The 24,920-nt window shown below is 42.1% G+C and overlaps 1 protein-coding gene across 1 annotated transcript in view; it reads right to left on the reverse strand.

Moving 5' to 3' along the window:
* Positions 1-24,920, reverse strand: part of xkr6b (XK, Kell blood group complex subunit-related family, member 6b) — a 41,209-nt gene extending 16,289 nt beyond the window's left edge. Inside the window, exon 1 of the mRNA XM_076084707.1 lies at positions 24,110-24,920. Coding sequence (XP_075940822.1) covers positions 24,110-24,669 — 560 coding nt within the window. The 5' untranslated portion in view covers positions 24,670-24,920. The remainder of the gene's footprint in view (positions 1-24,109) is intronic.

Raw genomic sequence — 24,920 nt, forward strand, 5'->3', positions numbered from 1 at the left:
TATAGATAGATCTTTTTGACTGGGACATGCAGCTTTAGCCTCAATTTTAGAGCAATATCTTGTATGCAGTCTTCAATTGCATATTCAACACGTTTTATACAGGGTTATCATTTTACAATTAGTTAGTTATAAAGATTAAAAAGTCAGCCAGTGACAGTGTTCAACTCATGGAGCTAATATTAGTTTAATTAGCTAGCTAGTTAGCACTGATAAAATGTGCTTACGTCAGTTATCGACTAGAAATAAGGTTCATGCTTTCGTCAAAAAAAAAAAAATTATAATTTCCAATGTTTCTACACATTGCCAGCAGTCAATCAGTAGTCATATAGACCTGGGACATGAATTAGATTTGCCTCAGTCGTTGATGTAAAGATGCAATACCTAAAAAGAAGTCATTGTGTCCCAACTATCATCAGAAACGTAGTTTTCATTCAAACCTTTTCACATCAGCCTCTATACAGCATACACATTGTTTTTCATGCAAGTCACCAAAGCCCCAATCCCTGTAGCAGAGCCTGTAGCAACAGCACCCGGAAACACCTCACGCTGAAATATTAAATAGCAAATGGGAAGCGACAGTCTCTCGAAAACTCAGCACTTTGTGGGGAAAAACAATCCGTCGATATCCGTGCCCTGGAAGCACATGAAACTTGAAATAGACAGACAGACAGTTACAGAGATGGAGGAACAGAAAGCGATAGAGGACACACTGACGTCTTTGTCTCCCGATCTGTGGGCTTAGGCGCCCGTCTCTGACGAGGGAATGTCAATCTATATCTAAAGTGGACAGCTCAACAGAAAGAGCTACAGTGTGTCGGCACCTCTGTTCGACCAAGGAGGCCGTGCAGGGTGACAATCCTACAAAACTCCTCTCTCCTTGCCCCTCTAGCTCACTGCGCTTAAAACATTTACAGTCAAAACTGGTTGAACATGAAGTTTTGAAGCCATTGCAATTTTTAGCATCACTGTATTAAAAGATTTCCTTCCTACCAAGAAGACGATACACTTTAAATCCACCAGAGACGGAGAGTAAATCAACATTCACACACTGTGTTGTTTGACATGCGTAAGTATGGTCTACATACAATTGGGTGTCATCATTTGCTATCGCAACGCAGCCATCTGTTACGTCCCAGACAACTGTTTGTATGTGTCAGGCGTTGAAAGAAGTATGCTCTAATTAATTCATGAGGATTTTGTTTTGCAAAAATGAAGCGATAAATAACTGATAACACATATCACAGATTCTGCATCCGAAAAGCCCGTTTTCAAAGTCAGTAGGCAATATGACCGATATCACAAGACTTCTACAGTTGCCTTGGGCCCATAAAGCATGATGGGTCGTGATTGATGCGGATGTCAATAGACATTACAAAGAATTTTGAAGCCGCAACATTTCAAATGTCTTTTACTCTGATGAGGCCAAAACTACCAATGCTGTCATTTTTTCTGGCGAGGACGGCATGGTCTCGGTCACACATGGACCAACGCATCAGCTGATTAATTTGTGTTTCACAACTACCGACTCATTCAGCTGCTTGGCTACCAGCTGACTACTAATGTCCAAACGGCCCATATGTGGTTGCTATCCCTAACCCTATGTTGCATATTCCTACATCTTGTTTAATCAAATTACCACACAGCAAACATGAGGCCAGCTAGTGTTCTAAACTGTTCACAATGCTCAGACATGAGAAGGAACAGGGGGGTTAAGAGGAGCCCAGTTAATAAATAAGTCAATTCTTGTAACCTTATTTCCTTGTTGGTGTCTCATTATATGGATTCCCACTGTGCCAGGGTTGCAACGCAGCCCAAAACTAAACATCTGGGGGTGGGTAATTAGCTAGTCTGTGTGTGTGTGTGCATGCTTATTTGTGTTTGCACCCAGGTCACCTCCCCAATTCACATCAGACCACATCAAACGGCTGCATCTCAAGTCTGTGACACACTTCCATCAAAGGCAGCACACAAGAGAGAGAGAAATGTCTTCAGAAAGGCTCAATATGTCACGGTCGGGTTGCATTCCTAAAGCAGGCTGGGATATAAGTAGCACTATAAAGCACACACACACACTCTCTCTCTCACACACACACACACACACACACACACACACAGTGCTCTAATGTAAATGGAACCAAGTCTGAAAGAAAAGACACACATTTTTCGGTAAACATACACAAAAACAGGACTGTGCACAGAGTAATGCGACACGTAAAATATATATGCATCCCAAAATATAGAGCTTTTTCAAAGGAGAATTCTCCTGTACATCAGCTATATGACAGAACATTCAGCTCGAAGATTTCTGTACAACCTCAAAGGCTTGTGTTTCCTTGGCTTTTCCTATTTTTACTGTATACTGCCTGTGCCTGAGTGCAAGACAAGGCAGAGTTGACTTCAAACAGTCTTGTCCCATCCAACAACACATCAGAGCCCTGCCAGCTCTACCTTTGAAGCACCCTGGATGGAGCATGCTCAGTGGCGCTCGGTCAATAAGTCATTAGTGGAGGCTTTAATGGCAGTTGTTCACCTTGTGAGGCTGTGCACTGACCCAGAGTCAGACCGTGGACCACCGGCATACCACCCTTTCAGATCCAATGTACGAACAAGAATGAGAAACGTCTTGGAGGATAAGTTGAAGATCTGGTTTCTATATTGTCTTCTAAGCAACATTATTGGTGGTATTGGAATCAAATTCAAGTCTGGGAGGTCTGGCACTTTCCCCCTTAGTAGGTCAAGTTATTCAAATCTTTGTAAAGATCAACTCATGAGAAAAGCATTGGCACATCCTTAAACCAGCCTGGCTATATTATCTAACCTTGCAATACGAGATTTGCCCCTATGAAGTCCTTGCTATCTAAGTGCAATTCCAGGCCAGAAATGGAGCAAATAAATGTCTCGTACTACAAACAAGACAGGAATAACTTTAACCGGGTCAAGTCAAGCTGTGTAGACATTGTAAAAAGATGTGATGGCAAGATTTAAAAGTAAAAACTCACAGCAAGATCAGTAGGCATTCATGAGATCAAAACCTCTATGCATAGTGCATCGGCAGAGACACTTCAGAAAGTGTCTTTCATGGCTCCTCTCGCTATGACCCACCCCGTCTGTGTTTTTACAGTTCATTTCTTTGCTTTCCACTCAGTTCTTTTCCCCAATTATGTCATGGCTTTTATTCTGAAAGACACTGAAAAAACCGTGCCAGTGCAATGACAAACTGCTTTGTGGCTCCTCTGTCCTTGATGTTTTCTGAATGTGTAGAAAGCGATGTAACAGCACGCTAATCTTTTTTTCTGTATAAAAGATCATTGCTGTTTCTAGAGTTAAAGTCTTTAACCATTACTCAAATATTTCATGGGCCTAAGAAATCGACAACATACGCATAAGCATACCTTTGTCTTGTATAGTATGTATTCTATTCATCTTGTGTAAAGATGTACACCTGTGTCCTGTGTTAAATCCATACACTACAATCATTGTGAGAATGGAGAAGAATATATAGCTTTCCTGCACTTTTCAGTTCATGCAGACAATAATTAGTGCTTCAAACATAACAAGGGTCTGGTAAAGGCACGTCCCGCCTTTTGTAAATTCATGTTAAATGGAGCAACGATGGCACACATCTGAGGCCTTTTTTTTTTTCCAATAATGTGATGCATTGGCAAATATCCCTCCTTACTTTGGCAGTCAGATGACATATTAGTGTGCTGAAAGCCAGTGTGTTTGTAGGTGCGCACCCAAGTGTAGTTTAGCCAAGAAGCTTCTGCTTTGATTTATGTTTGTTAGTCTTAATTTGTATCAATAACCTTTTTAGAGAAGTTAAACACTTCAAATTAACCCATTTATCAAAATATTCTAATGAGGAAGTGTAACATTGTAGTTACAGTGCACGTAACAGCAATGTGATGGAGATCTGAGGTCAGCAGCACAGCGCAGCCTCTTATAATTGTGAATAATAATACAGTCAGCATGCTAACATTTGCTAAATAGGCATATGAAATATCTCAACATCAATTGGATGGAAAGGACTCCATCGGTGTAATAATAAGCAATGCAATTTCACGATGATTTAGCTAAACTGGGCTCGCTGGATTTACTCTCAAATAAAACATGTAGTAGTACCAGAGCTGCAGTCTTAAGCCCACCATCATTCCTCTAACCCCAGATCCCTCTGTCTCTTGTCAATTTCCCCTGTCTCCACCAGGTTGCGTGTGAGTTAGTGACTGAGGGAGAATCAGTAATATCCGGGGAGAAGCGGAGAACAAGCTCAGTCGGAGAACGGCAGCGCCTCGGGCCTTACACACAGCTCCTTTCACAATCCTCAGAGGAGCTGCCTGTAACCAGAACCATACCTGACAGGCGAAAAGATAAAGGGAGGCCATGTAATGGTGGGTGGAGCCCCGGCACAAGATAAGCTTTTGTTGCAGTGCACTCCAGGAAATAAAACTAAAACAAGACTGAGCTGCTGGGATGTATTATATAGGTCATTAATACAGCTGGTCATCCTCTGTGCATTAATGAGAGTTAGTGGATTATTTTCCCTGAACTGACACCAAAACAAGATGTTAATCTTGTTATTCTTGCTAGTTTCAATTAAGGAGCATCAGTCCCTAAAATGTCTTCCTGTTCACCCCTTAAACTAGTGCTTCTCAAACTTTTTGGTTTCCCTTAGAACTACAGCAATGCCAATTCGTGACCCTTCGCCACAACTTGTGCGTGTTTATTAACTACCAGAGTGAATTTTCTGACATAGATTGATTCATTTGAATAATGTTAAGAAGCTTGAAGGGCTATGAAGAAGGAAAATGAAGGAGTTTTGACTTTACGAGTCCATAAAAACGACACATCGTTACTGTCCAGAGCAGCTATGCCCCCTCAAGGAGAGGACAGAGCAGCTCTCTGTGGGAGGCTCTTGCCTCTCATCACCCTGCAGAATAAGCAGGCTCAGGCAAAACATCTCGTGCAAGACAGTGACCCAAGAAGCCGCCCACCCAGACTCTCCAATAAGCTGAGTGGACCCCTGCTGGGTGGCCAGTTGGAATATCACCATCTGCTCGTAGCGCCCCCGCACTTGGTCCTCAGCAGGGGGGGGGGGGGGGGGTTGTACTCACAAGTGGATGCTATGGTAACTAGATGTGACTGTTTTTGAAAACCTTTCTGATACCCGCAGAAGAGATGAAAATGAAGTGGGATACTGTTTGTGAGAGATGCTGGTCTGCACACAGCAGAAATAGAAAACAAACACTGTATTACGGTTCAGATTCAGGGAATCCCTCGTCCTCCCGCCCCCTCCGCCTTTCTCACTCAGGATTCCATCCACAAACGTGAGAGCGACTGCTCGTATCGCTGTTTGCTCATCATAGTTGACACTGGTTCCACGCTTTATGCAAAGCTTTCAAGGAGACAAGAGAAAGAGAAATTGAGACACAGTGATAAGGGAGGTGGGTGGGGGGGGTGGGCAGAGAGGTTCAGGCAATGGGAGACGGTGGGATGAGTCAACACTGTACACAGTCAGATCACAACACCAGGACAAACACCATCTGGGCGACGGGGAGTGTCGCCGTCCTCGTGTTGTTCCTCTGAACCAGAGATCTACCACAGAACCTCGTAATCAACCCGATGCAGCTGGAAGCTGAGAGAGGAAAGAACAGCGATGGAGCTTAGCACCCAAAATGCTCGCGACAGCCCGGGTCATCTCACAGTTAATCATGACTCGCTGCTGCATTTGAATAGCGGGCAACATCTGGTCAGGGGGGGATCGCAGAGGAGGGGGGGGTGAACATCTGCATAAGGGTGGATTTAGAGTGTGTCAGGGGTTCAGTTTTGGTGCAGAGTAGACTCCAAAAGCAACAGTAGAGAAGCTCAGTTAGGAAGTCCTCAGTCTCCTTCTTTCTTGCAACCTGGCGACTAAAAGCTCTCCGGGGAGCAGTCACTCTCAGCCCACTCGTTGCCATGGAGATTAAATGTCAATCAAGAGATGGCTCTCTACATTACATTTTACACCCACATGCTCCGGCACTCAGTCTCACACTTCCCTTATTCAAGCTGAAAGGACTGCAGCAAATATACATAAACATATGTAGGTGGAGTTCACTGTTCGTGTCATGAAAACCATCTGAGCCTGATGTCTAAAGGATTTGATTATTTAATTTAATTTTACACATTTATATGTATTTATGTGTGCGTGTGTCTACTATCTATCCGTCTACTATCTCTGTTTTTCAATATTTTTCCATTTACTACCCCCTTATGTTCCTCTCTCTTTGTTTCTGTGGCTCAGACAGTGTTGTTGAGTCTCAGTGGGGCTGAGCGAAAGTGACCTCGCAATCGACTGTTAATACAACTGTCAGCGCCTGCTGCCCGCCAAGGCACAACGGGGTAGGTCTGGGGAAAGAAGCAGAGGAATGGTAGAGAGACGGAGAGAGAGAGAGAGAGAGAGAGAGAGAGAGAGAGAGAGAGAGATGACAGTATGAGAGGAAAAAAAAAGAATAGGGGCCCCGGAGGAGAAAAAGCGGTAAAAATGTGAAGCAAGCACAGTGAGACAAAACTTATGTCAGTGGGCGAGCGGGAGCAGAGTGGGTTGCAGAGGCAGACTGCTCAGACTACCGTGAGTCACCGAGGTCATCCTGTGACAAGGCTGCACACTGTAGCATCACGGTCAGCAGGTCAGACAGGTGGATGGCTCTGAGCAGACAATGTGTTCTACCTCACTGGACACAACAGGGTGCACATGGGTGCCCCTGCCACAGTGCATTGTAAAATAAGAGGTGCATATTCACCTAGATATGTGTGCTGCGTAATCTCGTCATAGTCTTCATCATCAACACATCACCTGCCAGTCATATTCTGATATCTTTGAATTTACTGTTGATCTATTGGCTATACTTTTTTTAATAAGGATACCCCTCATTGAGTCTAATTGTCAACTTCTAACCTCAGTAAATACTGTTCTGCGATTTCTTTCTATTGAAATATATTGAAAAACACGAGAGAGAGAAGGACACACAGGGAGGGGTTTTGCTTTATCTACGCATGGCTGGAGCTGAGCGTGTTTCAGATGAAAGCAGGAGCGCTGCCTTGGTCTCACTGGTCAATGCTGGCCTCCACTATAAATCTAGGTCACAGTTTGTAGCAGGACATTACCTCATTAACAGTTCTCGATACACACAGCTCTCTGACTACAGGCCACAGACAGCATGTGCAGCATGTATTCAAAGATTGGAGAGGAGAAAACTGTGACTAATTTGACTGGACATATAGCTGCAGATAAGTATTAAGACAGTTAACTCATCAATTGTGTGAGAATATGTGGGAACTGGAGGAAATGAAACTTTCCCGCTTCCAACTCAATCAGCTGACTGAGGGGATTTGCAATTTTCACCGAAAACCAATCAGATTTTGCCGAGAACTCTTCTGTCAGCTGTCATTTCAGTGACCGATTGATGCAATCCGCCTCCACCTCCAGTTTTCATCACAATCAGCGGGGGCAATGAGTGCTTCCAGCGAGCTCATCGGGAATCATATCCACTGTGGTTTTCAGCTATGGGCTTGTTGTTCACTCTGTCACCATCACCAGCTTCAATTCCTGTAAAACGATGAGGCTGCCAACAGATCCTCACATCATGTTTTATGTCTTAATGTGCACCCTTTCTCAAATAAATGTATGTCTTAATAATCCTTTAAAATCCCTTTTTTTTTAATTCAGAGGAGCCGTTTAACACTTTCGAGAAGACAGGGACAATTCACTCCAGCCTCAACCTGCTTGAGTCTGCAAGTACAAACTTCGAAGGCACTTTGGAGGATGCATTAACAACTGTAATGTTTAAGGTAATGCACAAACATGGATTTAGAGTCACAAAACACCATAGGCTGTAAAACATCCCAAAGTCTCCACAGTTTTCCCATAAATCCCCCAAAATGTCTAAAAATCCAGAGACTTTATGTGAACAGCTTTATTTACATACGCTCTCCAGCAACACCACTATGATACATTCGTTAACACTCGGAAATTGAAGGTGTCAGGTTTTTTTGTTATAATTCTGATTGGCAGATGCTTTGCAAAGAGCTAATTAAAACTGTACAGGGAGTTCAGCTCCGAATAATTAAATGCATTATTAGTGTAATGTCAGATCATCTATTTAATAACTCTCACTGTCGACCAAATGAATTCAGAGAGTCTCAAAAAGCCTTTTCACAACCTCATAATCAACTTCCACTGCAGCACTTTCCTATGATCTCTTCGTCCTTTTTTACGTCTTTGTCTTTCCCTCCTTCAATCACACACACACTCACACACACACACACACACACACACACACACACACACACACACACACACACACACACACACACACGTAACGCAGATATTTTTGTTCTGCTCTAGCATTTCCTCCCTATTGCACACTGATTTAGAAAAATAAAAGCCACAAGCTTTGATGTGAGGCATGTTGATGACTAACTTTGACAAACCTTAAACAAATGAATGTGTTAGCTCAATTAATTTCAGTGTCTCTGCCAACGACAGGTGTAAATGAAACCTGACACATCAAATCATTATCAACAGTCCAAATCCAGGAGGGGAATGCACACAGAGACACAAGCCTGCCTGGACACACACAGACACATACACAGTCAGCTGAAGTGTTGAAAAGATTTTACAGCATTTGGATTGTTTTTTAACAGTAATGTAACAGGTACTGTATGTGCAACTACGCAGATGGTGGGAGGATAATGGGCATAATTCATAAGCCTCACTATAATTCAGTGGGAGTATCATGTAATGATATACAATGTAATGTAGTAATGTATGTTTAATGATATAGTTGCAATGATTTAAATTACACTTTTAAAATGTGACAATAGCCTTACTAAATGCTGAAAATGCCCATTTGAGATGTTCAACCCAACCATTTATTTGATATGTGCTTTAATAAGTCATCCTGCAAATATACAAGAAACACAAGACCACAGACTAGTCTGTTCTCTATAAGCAGAAGAGCTTCTTCTTCTGCACAAATCAGAATTAATGATTGCTGTCCTCGCTCCAGATGACAGGAAAGACTCATTCAGTGTAGTTAAAAATGTACAAAGATTTATATTCTAAATGAAGCACAGCATAATAATATTAATGAATCATGATCATTAATGATTAACACAAAGATTTTTCTTCACAAGGAGGGTCTTCCAACTGTATGTCTTTGAATCAGATGCAAACTACAGCTAAATGGTTTGCTTTTGTTTGCACACGGGACGTAGCAGACGGCATGTCCTCTGTATTTGGGGGGATGTTGGAGTTAAAGTCATTTTTTTGTTGAAAATCAGGTGTGAAAATGTTATGATTGGCCCTCCTATGCTATCCATATAATTATGTAATATATTGGTTTAAAAAATAATTGTCATGTATTTAATAAACAAAGTCAAGTTAACATATGTCAAAACAATGTCACAACAAGGGACACAATTTGAATGATTTCTCATTCATGTTAAGTTGACATTGAAAGCCAACATCTCAGAAATATGAAATAATGAACATTTATGCTGTGACAGCTGGGCTCTATCTGCTGAGGAGGATGCTGGGGTGCGATTGAAAGGTCCAGAACAGCTGAGTGTACATCAACTGCTTTACCCAAGGTCAACAATGAACTTTCAATGGCAAAATCATTTGTCACATAATAAATGTCAACAAATATACGTCTGCTTTCCTGACATCTATGCTTTAATAAAAAAACTTTTACACGGAAAATACTACGATCACTTTTTAGAGCGTGTCTCGAAATGATCAAATAGTATAAACAGAGGGCTTTGGTTATTTTTCTAAAGAAACTAGACAAATATCCTCGACTGATATTCGATTTTTTTCAGGCTGATGTCAACATACTAAAGTTAAAAAAAAGTTTTTTACATAAACACGTAACAATACAATTATATATTTTTGACAAGAAAATCATTTGATAAAACTTGTGAAATGGGAAAAATAATGTATCTTTGTTGTGTTTGCTGATATACCTGCAGTAAGCTAATACTGGCCGAATACGGTCCGGACAATTTATTTGTTTAGCTCTAATTAAAACCAAGATTCAAGCCCTAAATGAAGACATTAGTCCTTAATGAAATTTCAGAAATATACTCTAGAAAATAAAGATTTTCACCTTCAGTAGCTATGCTGACAAATTAGATCAAATGTAGAGAGGTTATAGTAAGAGCGGCCTGTTAGGTTCCAGTAGGTGCAGTATGTGCCGTAGATGATCCTCTGAACTAAAGTCTTCATGAGAACCTGCCTTAAGGTCTCATTTGGGGTTTGAATACTCCAGGTGCACACTGAACATAGGAGTTTATCCCATTACTAAGCAGATTGTATGTCTGCTGTGAGCCTGTGGTGCATGACAGTGCTGCGTATTGCTCTCTGTTTTGTTACATTCACTTGTCTTCAAAGAGCAGAGATTTGTGCCCAGTGAGGAGATGAGCGAGAGGAGAGAGAGGCCATGCCAAAAAAAAGACAAAAACCAGTCTGGAATCTCTTGTGGCAGTGAGGGAAAAATGCCAGAGAGGACAAAAAATAAATAAACAACCTTCTCTCTGTTGGACATAAATGGTTTGGGATAAGCCTCAAAGTCCTGCACGGAAAACACAATATTAAAAAAAGTCCCAAAAAAATCAATAGACAGACACCGAAACATATGACAGTGCTGCTTGATTTTGTAATTCCCAAGGACTTCTCTCGTCAGTACAGAGGAAAAGAATCCCCGTACTGTTTTTTCTTCTTCTTTTTTTTCGCCTTACCCAAATGTTAAGCTTATATCAAAAAGGCTCCATATTAAACATCCCGCTAATCTTGGCACATTCTAACTCCACAGAGCGCAAATCCATTTATTGCAAAATGTGAGGGGAGGCAGCCATAGAAAGAGGGGCTGTCGTCAAATATTCAGGTCGAAAATGGCACCGTTATAAAGACGCTGTGTGAGGAGATGTGTTTCTCATTGAGGAGTGTAAATAGCTGAATAGATAATCAAAAGTGCTGCATTTGTGAGTGAGACAAAGAGACAGAGAGAGAGAAAAAAGACTCGTTTGTGAGGTCGTTTGGTTTGTGCGTCCTTGTCCAAGTATGAGCAGTCTGAGAAATAAATGCATCATAGCATACAGTCTTAATTAAAGTTTAGATTACAAACCTTCGGCTCTGTTTGTGTTCCTTCATTTATAACATCTGAACGTGTTAAGTAAAGAAAGTCAACAGCTCTAGCTCTGAAAGAGATGTTTATGGGCTGCGTTTTGTTGTTTCTTCCAAACCTGTAAACCATATGGTGGCAAGGGAGATGCAGTAGCAGTTTTTAAACTGTTATCTCCCTGAAAGGAATACTGGACTAATCCACTCAGACACGGTGGCTGAAAATATCTCACTGACTCCATTTCATTCTGAAACCACTGCAGATTAAGTATAAAGTAGAACAATGTGCGTCCACATCATATATATAAATGTGCATTCCACAAATCCATATGGTTGTTATATGTGTATATACAGTTTGTCATAGGATCACTGAGGAAATTGGTAAGTGGACATGTGTGTGTGTGTGTGTGTGTGTGTGTGTGTGTGTGTGTGTGTGTGTGTGTGCCTGTGTGTGTGTGTGTGTATAAGAAAACAGATTTTTTTTTTTTACCTGCTTTGCACAATGATTTAAATCTAATATACCCACATGCACAAAATGTCACAAAAGCCATTGAAATATCTGGTTCAGTCCTGAGCTTTTTTCCGACCACATAACATTGCAAAGTTTCAGATGCTTCATCCTAAAGATTTGGTAAAAAGTCATCCATGCTTTTATTACGGGACGCCTTGTATCACCTGCCTTCTCAGTAAATCCTCTCTATCTTGGCTCTGGCTGCTGCAGAACATTGCTCCCGTTTTGGCTTCTCTCCATTGGCTCCCTATCAGTTTTAGAGATGATTTTATAATTTCACTAATAGCAAACTCTTAGCATAACATGGTCAAGCTCCTCTATACTTACAGGAGTTGTTGTGCTCTTCTGTCAAGACTGAAAACTACAGGAGATTGTGATTTTGCTGTTGTTTGCTCCTCGGCTCTGGAACAACCTTTCACAAAAAGGTTGCAAAACTGATTGCTTTCATTTGGCTTTCTCTTTATTTTATACCTGTTATTTTGTGGGTAGTACTCTGTGTTGTCGTCCTTCTGTGAATCACTTCAGAATTTCTGCCTTGCAAAGTGCAATATGAATTACGTTTGCTTGCTTTATACGTTTTGTCTTTCAAAATAGCTTCCACTAATGAGGATCTGAATCTGTAATAATCTGATTAACAATGTTACACCATGACTCTCTGCAGAGCCCAGGCATCAGATGTTTTACACTATACCATACTAGATGAGTCAAGTGCTTCTCAACACTCATCGTAGCATACGGCACAAGAACATTCACACCTCCTATGCATGCGTTTGCACTCACACTCCCTCATTTGCATACACCCATGCCTACACACATTTGCTATAAAGAATGAGTGAGAGGCAGGTGGCTCTTGTTTGTGTGTATGTATATAAGGGTTAGTGACAGAAGAGCGGCATTAGTGAGCTCTTGTTGCTTTTGCCTGAGCACACAACCACACTGACCACAGTGTATTTAAATACCCTGCAGGGCCCAAAGCATACAGGCTGTTATGCATGTAATTCAGTCTGAAGCCAAACAGGGAGGGAGGGAGGATGCAGTGGAAACAAAACAAGAGACGAGAGAAGAAGAAGAGTGATGGAGGTAAAGAGGGAGGAGAATCAGGGGATAAAAAGTAGGGAGGGAAAGAGCAAAAACAAAAAGAAACGGAGACAGAGGGACACAAAGAGGTACAAGAGTCAGAAAAAAAAAACAGGAGGCAGAGAAAATAGGTCTGGGTTTCAACATCTGAAGCGCACTTGGTGTGGATCCATGGCCTGTCAGGCCTGAAGAGGTGGTGATATGTGACAACTGATCATTGTTGGACTCCTGAGCTGATGACCTCTCTACTGTGATGCTCTAAGGTCTCTTTTCAAGAACCCAATTTAGCTCTGAACCTGCACCTGATGAAAGAAGAAAGCCACTTAGCCACAATCATTAGGAAGACAGGAAGGACAGTGATGGACTGCTGAGCAGAAGGCCTGACTATGGGCTGTCCTAAATATTATGAGGCCCCTAACATTATGTGGGTCAGATCAGATTTCTCTGACACGAAATGAAACACGGGCAGAGCAACTTGAATTTAAAGCACTAGGATGCAAGCTGGTTTACACAAACTATAAAAACCTAAATGTTATCTTTTTTAACGAATAGTTACATTTGGGAAATAAGCTTCTTCACTTTGTTGCCCAGAGTAAGATAAGAAGATCAATCAATGAAGCTGGAGCCAGAAGGTGGTTAGCTTAGCTTAGCATAAAGCCTAACAATTAGGGGAAACAGCTAGCCTGATTATGTCCAAAGGTTAAAAAACTGCATATTAGAATCTTTTAAGTTCACAAATTAACATGCTATATAGACATATAAAGTGTTCTCAATCTCCTCATCAAACTCTCTGCAAGTAAGCCAATCGTATTTCCCAAAACATTAAACCATTCCTTTAGAAAATGACTTTCTGCATGTAAAATACATTTCTAAAACAAATATTTTCATATCAAATTATATTGCACACATCACATGGGATTTTTTTTAAAGAGTGAATACTCAATTTTCAGCCATATAGCAAATACATCATCGTTTCATTCAAACACTCACAAGTACAGAATGCATTGGACCGACTGACTGCCTTTGTCACCCACAAACCACCAAATAGAAAGATGGAAAATAATAAATCTAAAACATGATGGAAAATCCATCTCTCTGCTCCTAATATGACTCCTACCTCTCCAATCGAACTAATACTAATAACAAATACTCTCACTAATATGTGTTTTAGCTGATAATCTGTTCTGGTGCTCTTGTAATTTACTGTGTTTATGTTTGAAATGTATCAAATGTCTGAATAAAAGCCCCAGCAGTGTATATGACTCAGTTCTCTCACTGTCACAGTGTTTTGCATGGTTTTGCCATAATTTCTTCTCATTCTCATATTAGCACGGTGACACGCAGCTCAGTGAGCTGAGACAGCATGCACACTCTGCACAACAGCACTGATTTCTTTCAAAGGGGTGTGTGCTCTTTTTCGGCTTTGCGTGCAGCATATCTTCATATTTTCTCATTTCTCAGCGAGTCTAACAGCTCACTAAGCAGGGTATCACCATGCAAATACGAGACTGGGAAAGAGACAACTGTGAAACCCTGCAAGTGTGACACTGTGAGAGCGAGAGAACTAACGGGGGCTGTTCAATTATTTATAAGCAGAGATTGTCTGTTTATCAAACTGACGCCTGGAGCGTCGACCATGATTACACTCAAACAATGGTGGTCGTCTCTGAGCACTGCTGATGCAGCTTCTAAGACACAGACCAGATATGAATAAAACACTGACAACATTAAAAAAAAAAAGGGCTGGGAAGCGTCTCTTTGTGTGTAGATGCTCATCAGATCTGGATTTTGAGAAAAAAGTATATATGTTGGATATCTGCGGGTAAAATAAAATAGTATATATATATATACAACTTTTTTATGTTTTAAAGGCTGTCGGACTGAATGAGACAATACTTCTGTAACACTGTAACTGGACCCTGCTCAGCTCAAATTGACATATTGTATTACAGTGAGAACTTCTACTGTATAAGTTGTATATTGTTCTGATTGTTCATATATTGCTAAAACACGATTGATCTAACAAGTAACGGTCCCACATACTAACAAATTACAGACACAACACTGCCAAGACAATCCCTCACCGGCTTCCCACACGCAAACCTCAGACACAATTTGATGGATTGCATTCAAATTTGTGTTATTGGACACAAATGCCTTTACCTCATGCACCACTCCTTTTGTTCTTGGTGGTCCACACTGTAACGTACTAGTTTCCTTTAAAGCAGTAACAAAGTAACTTTTGTAAGACAAACTCACAGCAAAGAGCCGTACTTTATCAGGCCATGTTCTTACTGCTACCCGGTGGGCAAACAATTGTAAACTCCAGCAGTAACAGAGTAACATCAAGGGCATCCCATTGGAGTCCTTCTTCTGACTACCTACTCCTTGTGTGTTTGATAATCTCATTGTATGTTTAAGTGCATCTTAAATTGCATTTACGTTTGACTTTCATTTTATTGTTTCTTTGATTTATTTTCCTTGTATAGCGTGTTATAACTTCCCAAAAACCATGTTTAATAGTGTTATTCTTTAACGTAAGTCCAGTATTTTTTGGTTTGGTTTGAGCTCCAACTCCTGAGGAAATATATCTGGGTCTTTTTCACTTTCTAAATGTCTGACTTTTGCCACCTGCCACATGTTTTCTTCCACTTTATGCTGGTGCAGGTTATGTTCAACCAGCTTTTGTGATCTGCTGAGCTGAGTGCAGCTTCCCACAGTTGCATGTGAACCAACCTTGTTTTGACTTGAGCTGAAAAGTGGCCGACTGATTCTCCGGCTGATTCTCATTGGGCTCTGCAGCACTAGCAACCCTTTCATAATAAAGGGGTAATTTCATTCTGTGGTCATATCAAAATCGTATTTAATGTACCTTTAAAGACCCTTCAAACGTTGGATATAAGCTCTCCCTTTTTGCAGCATTTTTGTATTCATCCGTTCTATTGTGTGCAACGCTGAGAAAAGCTGCAAATCCAAATGAAGTGTAAGAGGTAAGAGCTATGAAACCACAGGTTGACTCGTGAACTGAGGTGTAACAGTTTCCCGCAGAAATTAGACGTTTTGTCAGAAAGGGGGAGCTAAAAAAAAGGACGATGGAATGTGGCTGATCTGAAAACGGGCTCTGTAGGGAGTAAAAGATGGGTGGTATGGCAGAAAAAGGAAGGGAAGGAGGAGGTGTTGAGTTGTGATGGGGCAGGAGCCAGATGCTCCAGTTTCCTGGACAGAAATGGAGGTCAAGTGCAGCTTTATGTGAAGGCAACACAGGGAGAGAGGCAAAGACATAAAGAGAAAGATGGAGGGGAGGGAGGCATGATGACTTAAACTAGTGGTAAGGGACACAGCATTTGAGCTTATGGTGCAGAAAGCCCGATCCCTCTAACTACAGCAAATAAGGAGAGGAAAAGACAGCACAGAGGAACACACAGTGTGGTGTCTTCTCCAGGATGGATGGAGGAGGATAAAAGGCTTTATGAGGAGCCTAAGAACATGCATTAATAGATGTAAGTGATAGGGAGGGATAAAAATAAAAACACATGTTAACTTCGCAGGGAGGACAGATGGTAATGTGGTGGTTCGAGCTTACGAAGAGCACTAATGGATAAAGAGAGTGTACAGGGAGAACACATGATGATCTCAAATGGTACATCTGGGAGTGTAGGCCTCACCTATTTCAGGGGAAAGGGAAAGATAAATATATATTAAGAACACGGCTATTAGGCTGGGGTTTCCAGTTGAAAAATAACCTTTGTGTGCGAGCATTTAAACTCGCACTGGATATCCTCTGAGCCCAGGTAAAGATTTTCTCTGAGCAGAATATGCAGTAGAGGAATGTGAAAACATAATATCACACAACATGCACAATGTGTTTGCTGCGAGTGTTTCTGTGCAAGCTCAAAGGAAAAGTTGCAACAGGGCAGATTTTGATTTTTGTTTCGTGGAGAATGGAAATAATAGACAGCTGTAGGGAGGATTGGGAATTGAACCGATGCAGCCGACATAATTGCCAAACAGAACGAGGCACAGTGAACAAACAAACATACTTCAAAGTCAATAAACCCTACATCACTGTGAGCCAAGTTCCATAAGCATGCAAGCTACACGACGAGTGTAAACATGTTAACATACACAGAAGCAAATTGAAATAAATACTCTGAATCTGGAACGTGTGAGACAGATTTAAAGGATTTAAATGAAAAGACTAAAACCAACCAAGTTATAATCTGTCTGTCAACACTTTCTCACTTCCCTACGAGGTGAACTCAGCCCCAAGCCTATTGGTTCCTACGGAAATCTTAAAAAAACACACATTTTTAAAGGATGTTAAGTCATTTCATAGGCACTGTAAGCAAGCATTACTCAAACAGGAGTAAAAAGTGTGATTTCTGAGGACAACTGTCAGCTGTGGATTAATACACAATCTCTGGCATCAAGATGGCGTTTTGTGTCAAAACAAAACGTGCAAACGTCAGTGCACATGTTGATCATAATGAGCAAACATGTCACTGGTGAGGCTCACTGATGACTTTTTAATAGTTTTAATGTGTGTGCTCTGAGGGAAAGTGTGCGGGGATGATTTTTCATCAAAGGAGGGAGCCAGGGCCGGGATGGGAGGAGTTCATTCATCCACAGGCTGCACCAGCTCTCTCTGATCTCAGTGCCTAAAGAAACAGGACAATGGAAATTTCTTATTCTGCCAAGGTGTGTGTGTTTGTCCGTGAGCAAGAGAGAGGTCGCGATGTTGGACTGCATATAAGGAGGTATATAAAAAAGAGCTACTCTCAACTCCCCTGAGGTGTCGTTTGTGTATGTGCGCGTACACATATCTTTGTGACCTGCATACAAATCTCTGTCTGGTAACCCATCTGCCCGTGTGCTTAATATGCCTTCATGAGTGCCAACCTGTCTCTGTCTGTTGACTAGTGTTCAGAGGCGGCAAGGATGTAACATTGAGGCCTTTAGGCTTCTACGACAGACTATTGCTTTGCTCAGGAGGCAGGCCTGAGGCGGTTGAATCAAGCATCATCACAGGCTCTTTATCCAAAATCATTCTCCCTGCACTGGACTTAAGAGCTCTCTGCAGTAACAGCCGGCATCATTGCTTGTGGAAATGGGATTTGCAATCAGCTAACATGTTAGCTACTCATACGTTTAGGGTTTCACCAATACGTAAGGTCACCAACAACATACAGTTATGATGTTCTGCCTGTTTATTGAGAGGGTGAGCATTTTTATTCAAACAAATACAGCATGCTGAATCAAACATTTTCCAGCAATACTCTCTAATTCAATAGCTCAGCTTGAACTCAAATCCTGATGACTGTACCAAAACAGCAATTGAGTCCCTTTTTCAGATCCCTGTCTCTTCCCCCCCCCGCTATTTGAAAAACGGAAGCACATATTTCTGTGTCATTTATGGCTTTCTGTGTCTTTACCCCCCAGCTGTGAAACGTTCCCAAGAAAGCCGGCTTCTCCTGCATTTTGATAGCCTCCTCCGTGACTTAATTGGGGGTTTTCTTGGAGCGCCGGCTTTAAAGGTTTGTCCCCTGTTATCAGTGCTAATGAGAAAATGAGTAGCATTTACCGCTGATATGTTCCAGAGCTGCAATGGAAGTTTAATGTGCTGTCTGTAAATAACACACAAAAGAGTCAGACGTGCAGCTTAATAAAGATAAGTGTTTTCTGTCTCTGCCTGTGTGCTCTCGTTATCTTTTTCTTCTCTGAAGAACGTAATGCATTCGAGGGACTAGTATTCCAAGTATTTTTTATGTGTTTCTCAAAAAAGAAGAAAGTGTGCAAACCAAGCCACTCACATTTCCTCAAATGCCTTTATAACAATGAGAACCAATTGGATTTTTTAAGGGAGATTCACAGACTTATTTACTCCGCCAGCAAATTGAATAAGCAGCCCAGTAAGACCGCGTCTATCGGTTATTTCATTCTCTCCAGAAATACTCCAATGTTTTGACTGTAGAAATAACTGGATGTTCTCATCTTTTGCCATTTTAAGCCCCGCAAAACGTAATTGTATGAATCGTCGCAATTGTATCCAAGCCTTTATCTTTTCCATCTTTCACCCTGTCAGCAGTTTTCTTTCCTTGACAGGGCAGCTGGTTGCATTGTATCATCTCAATGTCTTGCCTCACCGCGTGTACAAACCTTTTTGGCAACTACAAGCAGCCCAGCCAGCCAAGAGGGGCTTTTGTCTACTCCTTCCCAGCCTGTATTAATATTTACCAGGCTAGAAAACAGAGGCAGATGTCAACCATGAGGCAATTTCCTCGTGTCGCTCGGTGGTGAGCCCACTCTTGTTCTGGATAAAAGCGTTATCCAAGCATCATATTTGTGGTGTTAAAACAAACTGTACAATTGCACAGTGGGCGTGTGTGTGTGTGTGTGTGTGTGTGTGTGTGTGTGTGTGTGTGTGTGTGTGTGTGTGTGTGTGTGTGTTGGTGTCCCACTTAGTTGGCTGCTTCAGAACTGGGGATTTCCTACACATATGGAAGATTATAAATTTTATAGTCTAAAGTGCATTGCATTTTTGTAGTTATTATGGATTTCTACAGGTTCAAACAAACAATAAGACAACACAAATACTCTATCATGGACACAATGTAACATCGTGAAAAACAACAGGAATTAACATATATAATAACCCAACTACCTAGGCTATTCATTTAATGGACATTGTTATTCAAATGATACAAACTCAAACTAACAACGGTAACATTTCAGCGCTATTTTTTATCAGCTGACCGAGTACACTGTCAATAATTAAGTCTAGGTTTAATGTAAGTCTAAAGTCTGTTTCAAGCTTCACTTTACACAGCGAGAGTCAAAATGTGCACTGAATACGATATCAGGCTCAATATCTAATTTCTGAATATCAAAACATGACCCATATCTTCTAGATATATGTTCCTTGTTGTTAGGATGCTGTGCAACACAGTGCTGTTATTTTACTGGGGAACTGTATGAAACCCAATGAGACAATACAAATCAATACACACTCTCATGTACAAGCATCCTACAATACTCAGCGTCTTCAATTTGGTACAAAGCAGCGTAAAATTAAAGATGCATTAAAACCTATCCCTGTGAGTCTGAATATCAGCACTGGACAGCTCCCGATTCTTGCTCAGTGCATTGTATCTGTTGAGTGTCTAAACCTACTAGAACTAGGTAAACCAAGGTGACCACCTCACCCAGATCCCTGCAAATGTGGTTAATAATCCTCTCATCAAGAGATGCTTACTGACTCTCCAAGTTAAACTGCCAGCTAACTGAAAGATATCTAAATGGTTCTAGATGTTGAGGCTGAAATGAGGCGACAGGGTTTCAAATTTAAATAGACAAGGATGTCTATTTAGAGAAATTACAGGTGTGACAATGGGCACTCAAGTAATTTAAAGTTGGGAGACTCACAAATCAAATCAGCAGAGGCTGAGATTTCCTGACCTTTAGTTTCTAGTATTGGTCAAGATCCAAAACTGCTGGATCCAGCATTTCCCGTGATGCATTCCCACAGTACATTGCCATTAGTCTTCATTAGACCTCCCTGCCCCCAAAATGTCCACTTCATCCACACATAGTTTGAAATGCTCACTTTCTTTTCAAAATGTTCTCAAGCTAAAGACGATCAGGGTTATCTGTAACCATGTTAAAAAATGTTTTAACTGATTTACTTAGAGGTTGGTACATAGCCCTTTTCTATTCTGAGAAATATAATATCGTATAATGAGAAGCTACAGAGAATTCCCTATTATATAATATAGTCACCCCCAACTGTAATAAATTAAAAGGGAAGACAACAACCCGCAAAAAGTCTGCTGGGATTTCCCAACAACAAAGAGCTTTCGAAACTTTCCGCATGGATTTCCTTCAAAGATGGATGCAGTTCTTTTTCAGTCCGATGCTAATTTGGGTTTACACTGATTAAGCTGTCCATCGTACCACCAAGAGACCTCTGTGTATGTGTGATCCGCTGTGTGCCTGAGCACATGTGAGCGGAATCTCTAAAGCTTAGGGAGACACACCGTAAGCAGCGCCGCTGATTCACAGGGAGGACGACATGACAGAGCTGTGGAGAGCCCGTGACAGAGTGGGAGAGGGATCCTCCTCGTTCTGTCAGCAATTAGCAAGGCGATAACTTGCAAAACAAGCTCGGTGATTCTGTCATCGGCTCGGTCCTGCAGGTGCACGGAGGGAAGGCAGCAAATTGAATGCAGAAATGAAAACAGGATTGAGTAATGAGACATGATGAGGAAGAGTTTTTGACTCCTGTCAGCAGTTGCGTTCTTATGAAGGCAAAACATTTCACAAACTGATACTGTAGCATCCTGTTAAGACTGCTGAAGAATGGCAATTGCTTTGAAATCCTGTCATGGAAAAGGATACTTTATTGCCCACATGACGACAACATACTCAATGTGGCAAATTCAAGACAGTGAATTGCACCATGTGATGGCACTAAAACCTAAAATAAGCAAAGCACAGTGCTGTTAAATATATATTCACTCCCCATAATGCAATGTAGCTTGATAACATTATGCTACCTATTGGCAGTTTGGCCTCTCACAGTGGCTAATAATCTCCATATCAAGTGTTAGCCCTGCTGGTCTTAGGTTGTGAACTCTCAGTAAGCTGACAAGAGCAGCTTTTGACCCTCAACCCCGAACCAGCAACCAGGCGGATCAAGTCCGAAGGGAGACAGTGGCCTGACAATGATCCTTCGCCCCAGGCTTTGCGCTGTCACAACATACACACCAACACATTATGTTTACTTGAGTTCCTTATAAGCGAGTTTCAATGCACTAGTTTCTTTTCTTTTTTTTAAACAAAGGGGGAAACCGGTATCCTAGGTCTGTTCAAAGGCAGCAATCCATCTGCCAGCAACTCCAAAGCTCACTATTTAAGGTTTCAATGTTCATTTATTGTCATTTTGATGCTCTGAAGATGGGTACCAATGATGTTTTGGACAGTTTTAATAACCACCTGCAGAGCCTTTCCGTAATGTTTCCAGTCAGGATACTTTCTATTGCTCCTCTATAAAAGTTGACAAGAACCTGGCAGGGACACTTTGCTGTCTTATTTCCTGTTTTTTACATACATACGAAAACCGAAGTGTAAAAACGACAATTTACCATTGTTTGGTTGTGTGCCAACGGTTATGGCAGCAGTTGCAACCAAGGAGAACTCCAGGAAAGAAATAGTCACATGACCCCTAATTGAACCAAGAATTATTGTTGTGCTTCGGTTTTTGTATAGATTAATAAACAAACCAGATATAGTGTGTAAATTTGTGAAGATCAGAGGTGTTGCTGGACTTTGTTACTTTTGGATAGAGCCAGGCTGGCTTTTTTTCTGGTGTTTCCATGCAGTGTTGGTGCTAAGCTAAGCTAACCTGCTCCTGGCTGTAGCTTCATATTTACCGTACAGACATGAGAGTGTCAGTCTTCTCATGTAACTCTGTGCCAGAAAGCAAATTTGCGTATTTTCCAAAATGTAGACAGAATGTAGATATATTTTTATAGCCTACAATTTCAACTGCAAAATGGTGGCCATAAAGTACATTATGCATACAAGAAGGGTGTGAGACATGACCAAAAATCTAATGTGATGGTTAGATTATGTGACTGAAATGTAATCTTGTTTTCCCCCTGGACGTTGCTACATCCTGTCCAGTGACACCACAGAAAGATGTCTCCTATTTGTGAAACAGAGGTTAGACATCTTGAGATGCTCTCAATTTACATTCATATCAACCACTAGAACCACGAACACAACTAATGACTATGTGCAACAGTTCCCAGCACTCTCCATATCTTCTTCCCACTACAGATATGAGCAAAAATAATCAATTGCACCACAGTAGAGTAAATAAACTTGAGCCAATACGACTGCAGCTAATCAATAAGATAGCCTTCAGGTGCAGCTGAAAATTAGTCTGATGAGGAATGCAGTGTCATTCTGGGAAAACTCATCTTAACAGGGGATGCACAGGCATGCACTCAATTTAACTTGAACATAAGAGTGGAGTCAGATGCTCTTTCCAGCCACATGGAAAGGAAGTCAGTCTTATAATTAGACTAAATCATGAATGGGGATATGGTAAGACTGGATGAGAAATGTTTCCAATAACGAAATGGCATGTTTTCGCTAAAAAACAAAGGTCAGTGAGTTTCAGTTCAGATTTTACTCTTAGTCTACGCATGTGAGTAATTTAGCCTGTGGCACTTAATGTTCTCATGCGTTAGACTAAAACTGCAGTCATGGCATAGAAAATCTATTCGATCAGCTGTGAGACACAAATAACAGAATCAGTGGTCAGTCTCAGTGTGTGATGCAAAAAATAAACACAGCAAACGTCGACTGAAAATGATGTGACCCTTTCGTCTGAGTCTTACAGTGTGCTGTTTTACATATTTTTTTCAGCCGCTGGCAGTCCTCTCACAGCAGCCGTCATGCGTTACTTTTTTTCCCCCCATTAAATGCCAGCCACTGCGTCTGTCTGCACCAAAACAACTCGCTGCTCAGAAGCTCCGGCTGAACAGCCCAAATGGTGTAAATAAACTGGGCGCACCAGTGTCACATTTTACTACGCCTGTAGCTGCTACATGTCAGAGATTACGCGCAGACACGTACACCTTGAGTATCCCCGCGGTCCCCCAACGCATCAATTTGTATGGCCAAAAAGCGGATTTGGGGACCAACGATGTCGAGCGTCGCAGAGGAATCGATGACATCATGTCTGTGGGGGGAAGATGTAGTTTTGTGAGCCGTGAAAACAGATGCTCGTCTGGCCTCTATGCAGAGTTTGAGTATTTTATGCGGGGAGGGAGAGAGGGTGAATTGAGGCGACCGAGCCTGACACACACTCAGACGCGCGCGCACACACACACACACACACACGCGCACACGTACACATATAAGCTTTTGGCTACTACCTGTCCGTCTTTGAACAAATAGCCCTCTTCCCTCCCCACACAAGCGCAATGGCGCACTGTGATGAAATAATCACATTTTTCCGCAATTTCTGGGCAGCTGTAGCAGTTCGGTGTGGACACATTTGGCTAAGGGCATGGGAAGTGTTGCAAAAAAATCTTTGAATGTATTGAATGTATTGAAAATGCAGAGGCAGGCATGTGTGACACCACATAGCGGAGACTGTGAGGTGAGCGTAATGGCATCACCACGGTGCTGATTTTCACCCCAGTCATGTCCACAACAACGGGTTATACCAGGTGACAGTCAAGAGGAGGTTAGAAGACTGAGTGACTGGAGAAAGTGAGAGGAGCTGGAAACACCGTGCTTTTGAGCTTTCAACTGATTCTTTTAAAGGCAGAACTTGAAGTTTGTCTTACCTCCACACTTGTCCCAACTGAAAGATGTGTATGACGGTCTGCCAGACCCAGACAGAGAGGCGGCAGCACCTGTCTCTTTGCAGACTGGCTGTTCTACGACTACTCAGCCCCTCCACCGAGCCCAGTCCGCCCCCAGTGTAATCCTGCACAAACCACCTGAAGCTCAGGATCTGGACCAGAACCGAGGGCACCAGCACGAAGAACAGGGTCAGGCCTGACCACAGGAAGTCCTGCTTGTGATAATAGTCGACGGCCAGCCACAAGTCGGTCCCCACGTCCCAGAAAAAGACAAGCAGTGCCAGGATGATCCACAGGCAGTCCAGCCAGAGGCGCTCCTCCTGCGGTGGCCGCGCCGCATCTCTCCCTTTCCCCTTCCCCCGGAGGTAATGCAGGCAGGCACTCCGGCAGCCCCAGTAGCACGACGAGGTGTTGCAGCAGTGGCAGATGTGGAATGAGCTGCTGTTCTGATTGTCGTCCTCCCCCGTCCCCACCACCTCGTCCAGGTTGTGCAGCTGGGCGAAACCGGTGACGACCCCGCGACCATCGGATTTCGCTGCCATCTTTCCCTCTGATGTTCCCACCTCCTCCGGCTTCCGGGGTTCGTGACGACACTTCCCTGACACCTGTTTTGCACCCCAAATGTTGGAGCCATCTAAAAGCGGGGTGTCAGTGCGTCGCCATCGCTCACTCTGTCCTCGGATAGCGCACCAGTGGCGCCACGGACGCAGCGCATCTTGCCTTGCTTTCCCTCTACTGCAGATCTATGCCCTCCCGATAACAGTAATCTAATCTACAAGTTCAAACTATTTCA

Source organism: Anarhichas minor, unplaced genomic scaffold (assembly GCF_050575085.1).
Source record: "Anarhichas minor isolate MPS153535 unplaced genomic scaffold, ASM5057508v1 ptg000136l, whole genome shotgun sequence".
NCBI classification, from domain to species: domain Eukaryota; kingdom Metazoa; phylum Chordata; class Actinopteri; order Perciformes; family Anarhichadidae; genus Anarhichas; species Anarhichas minor.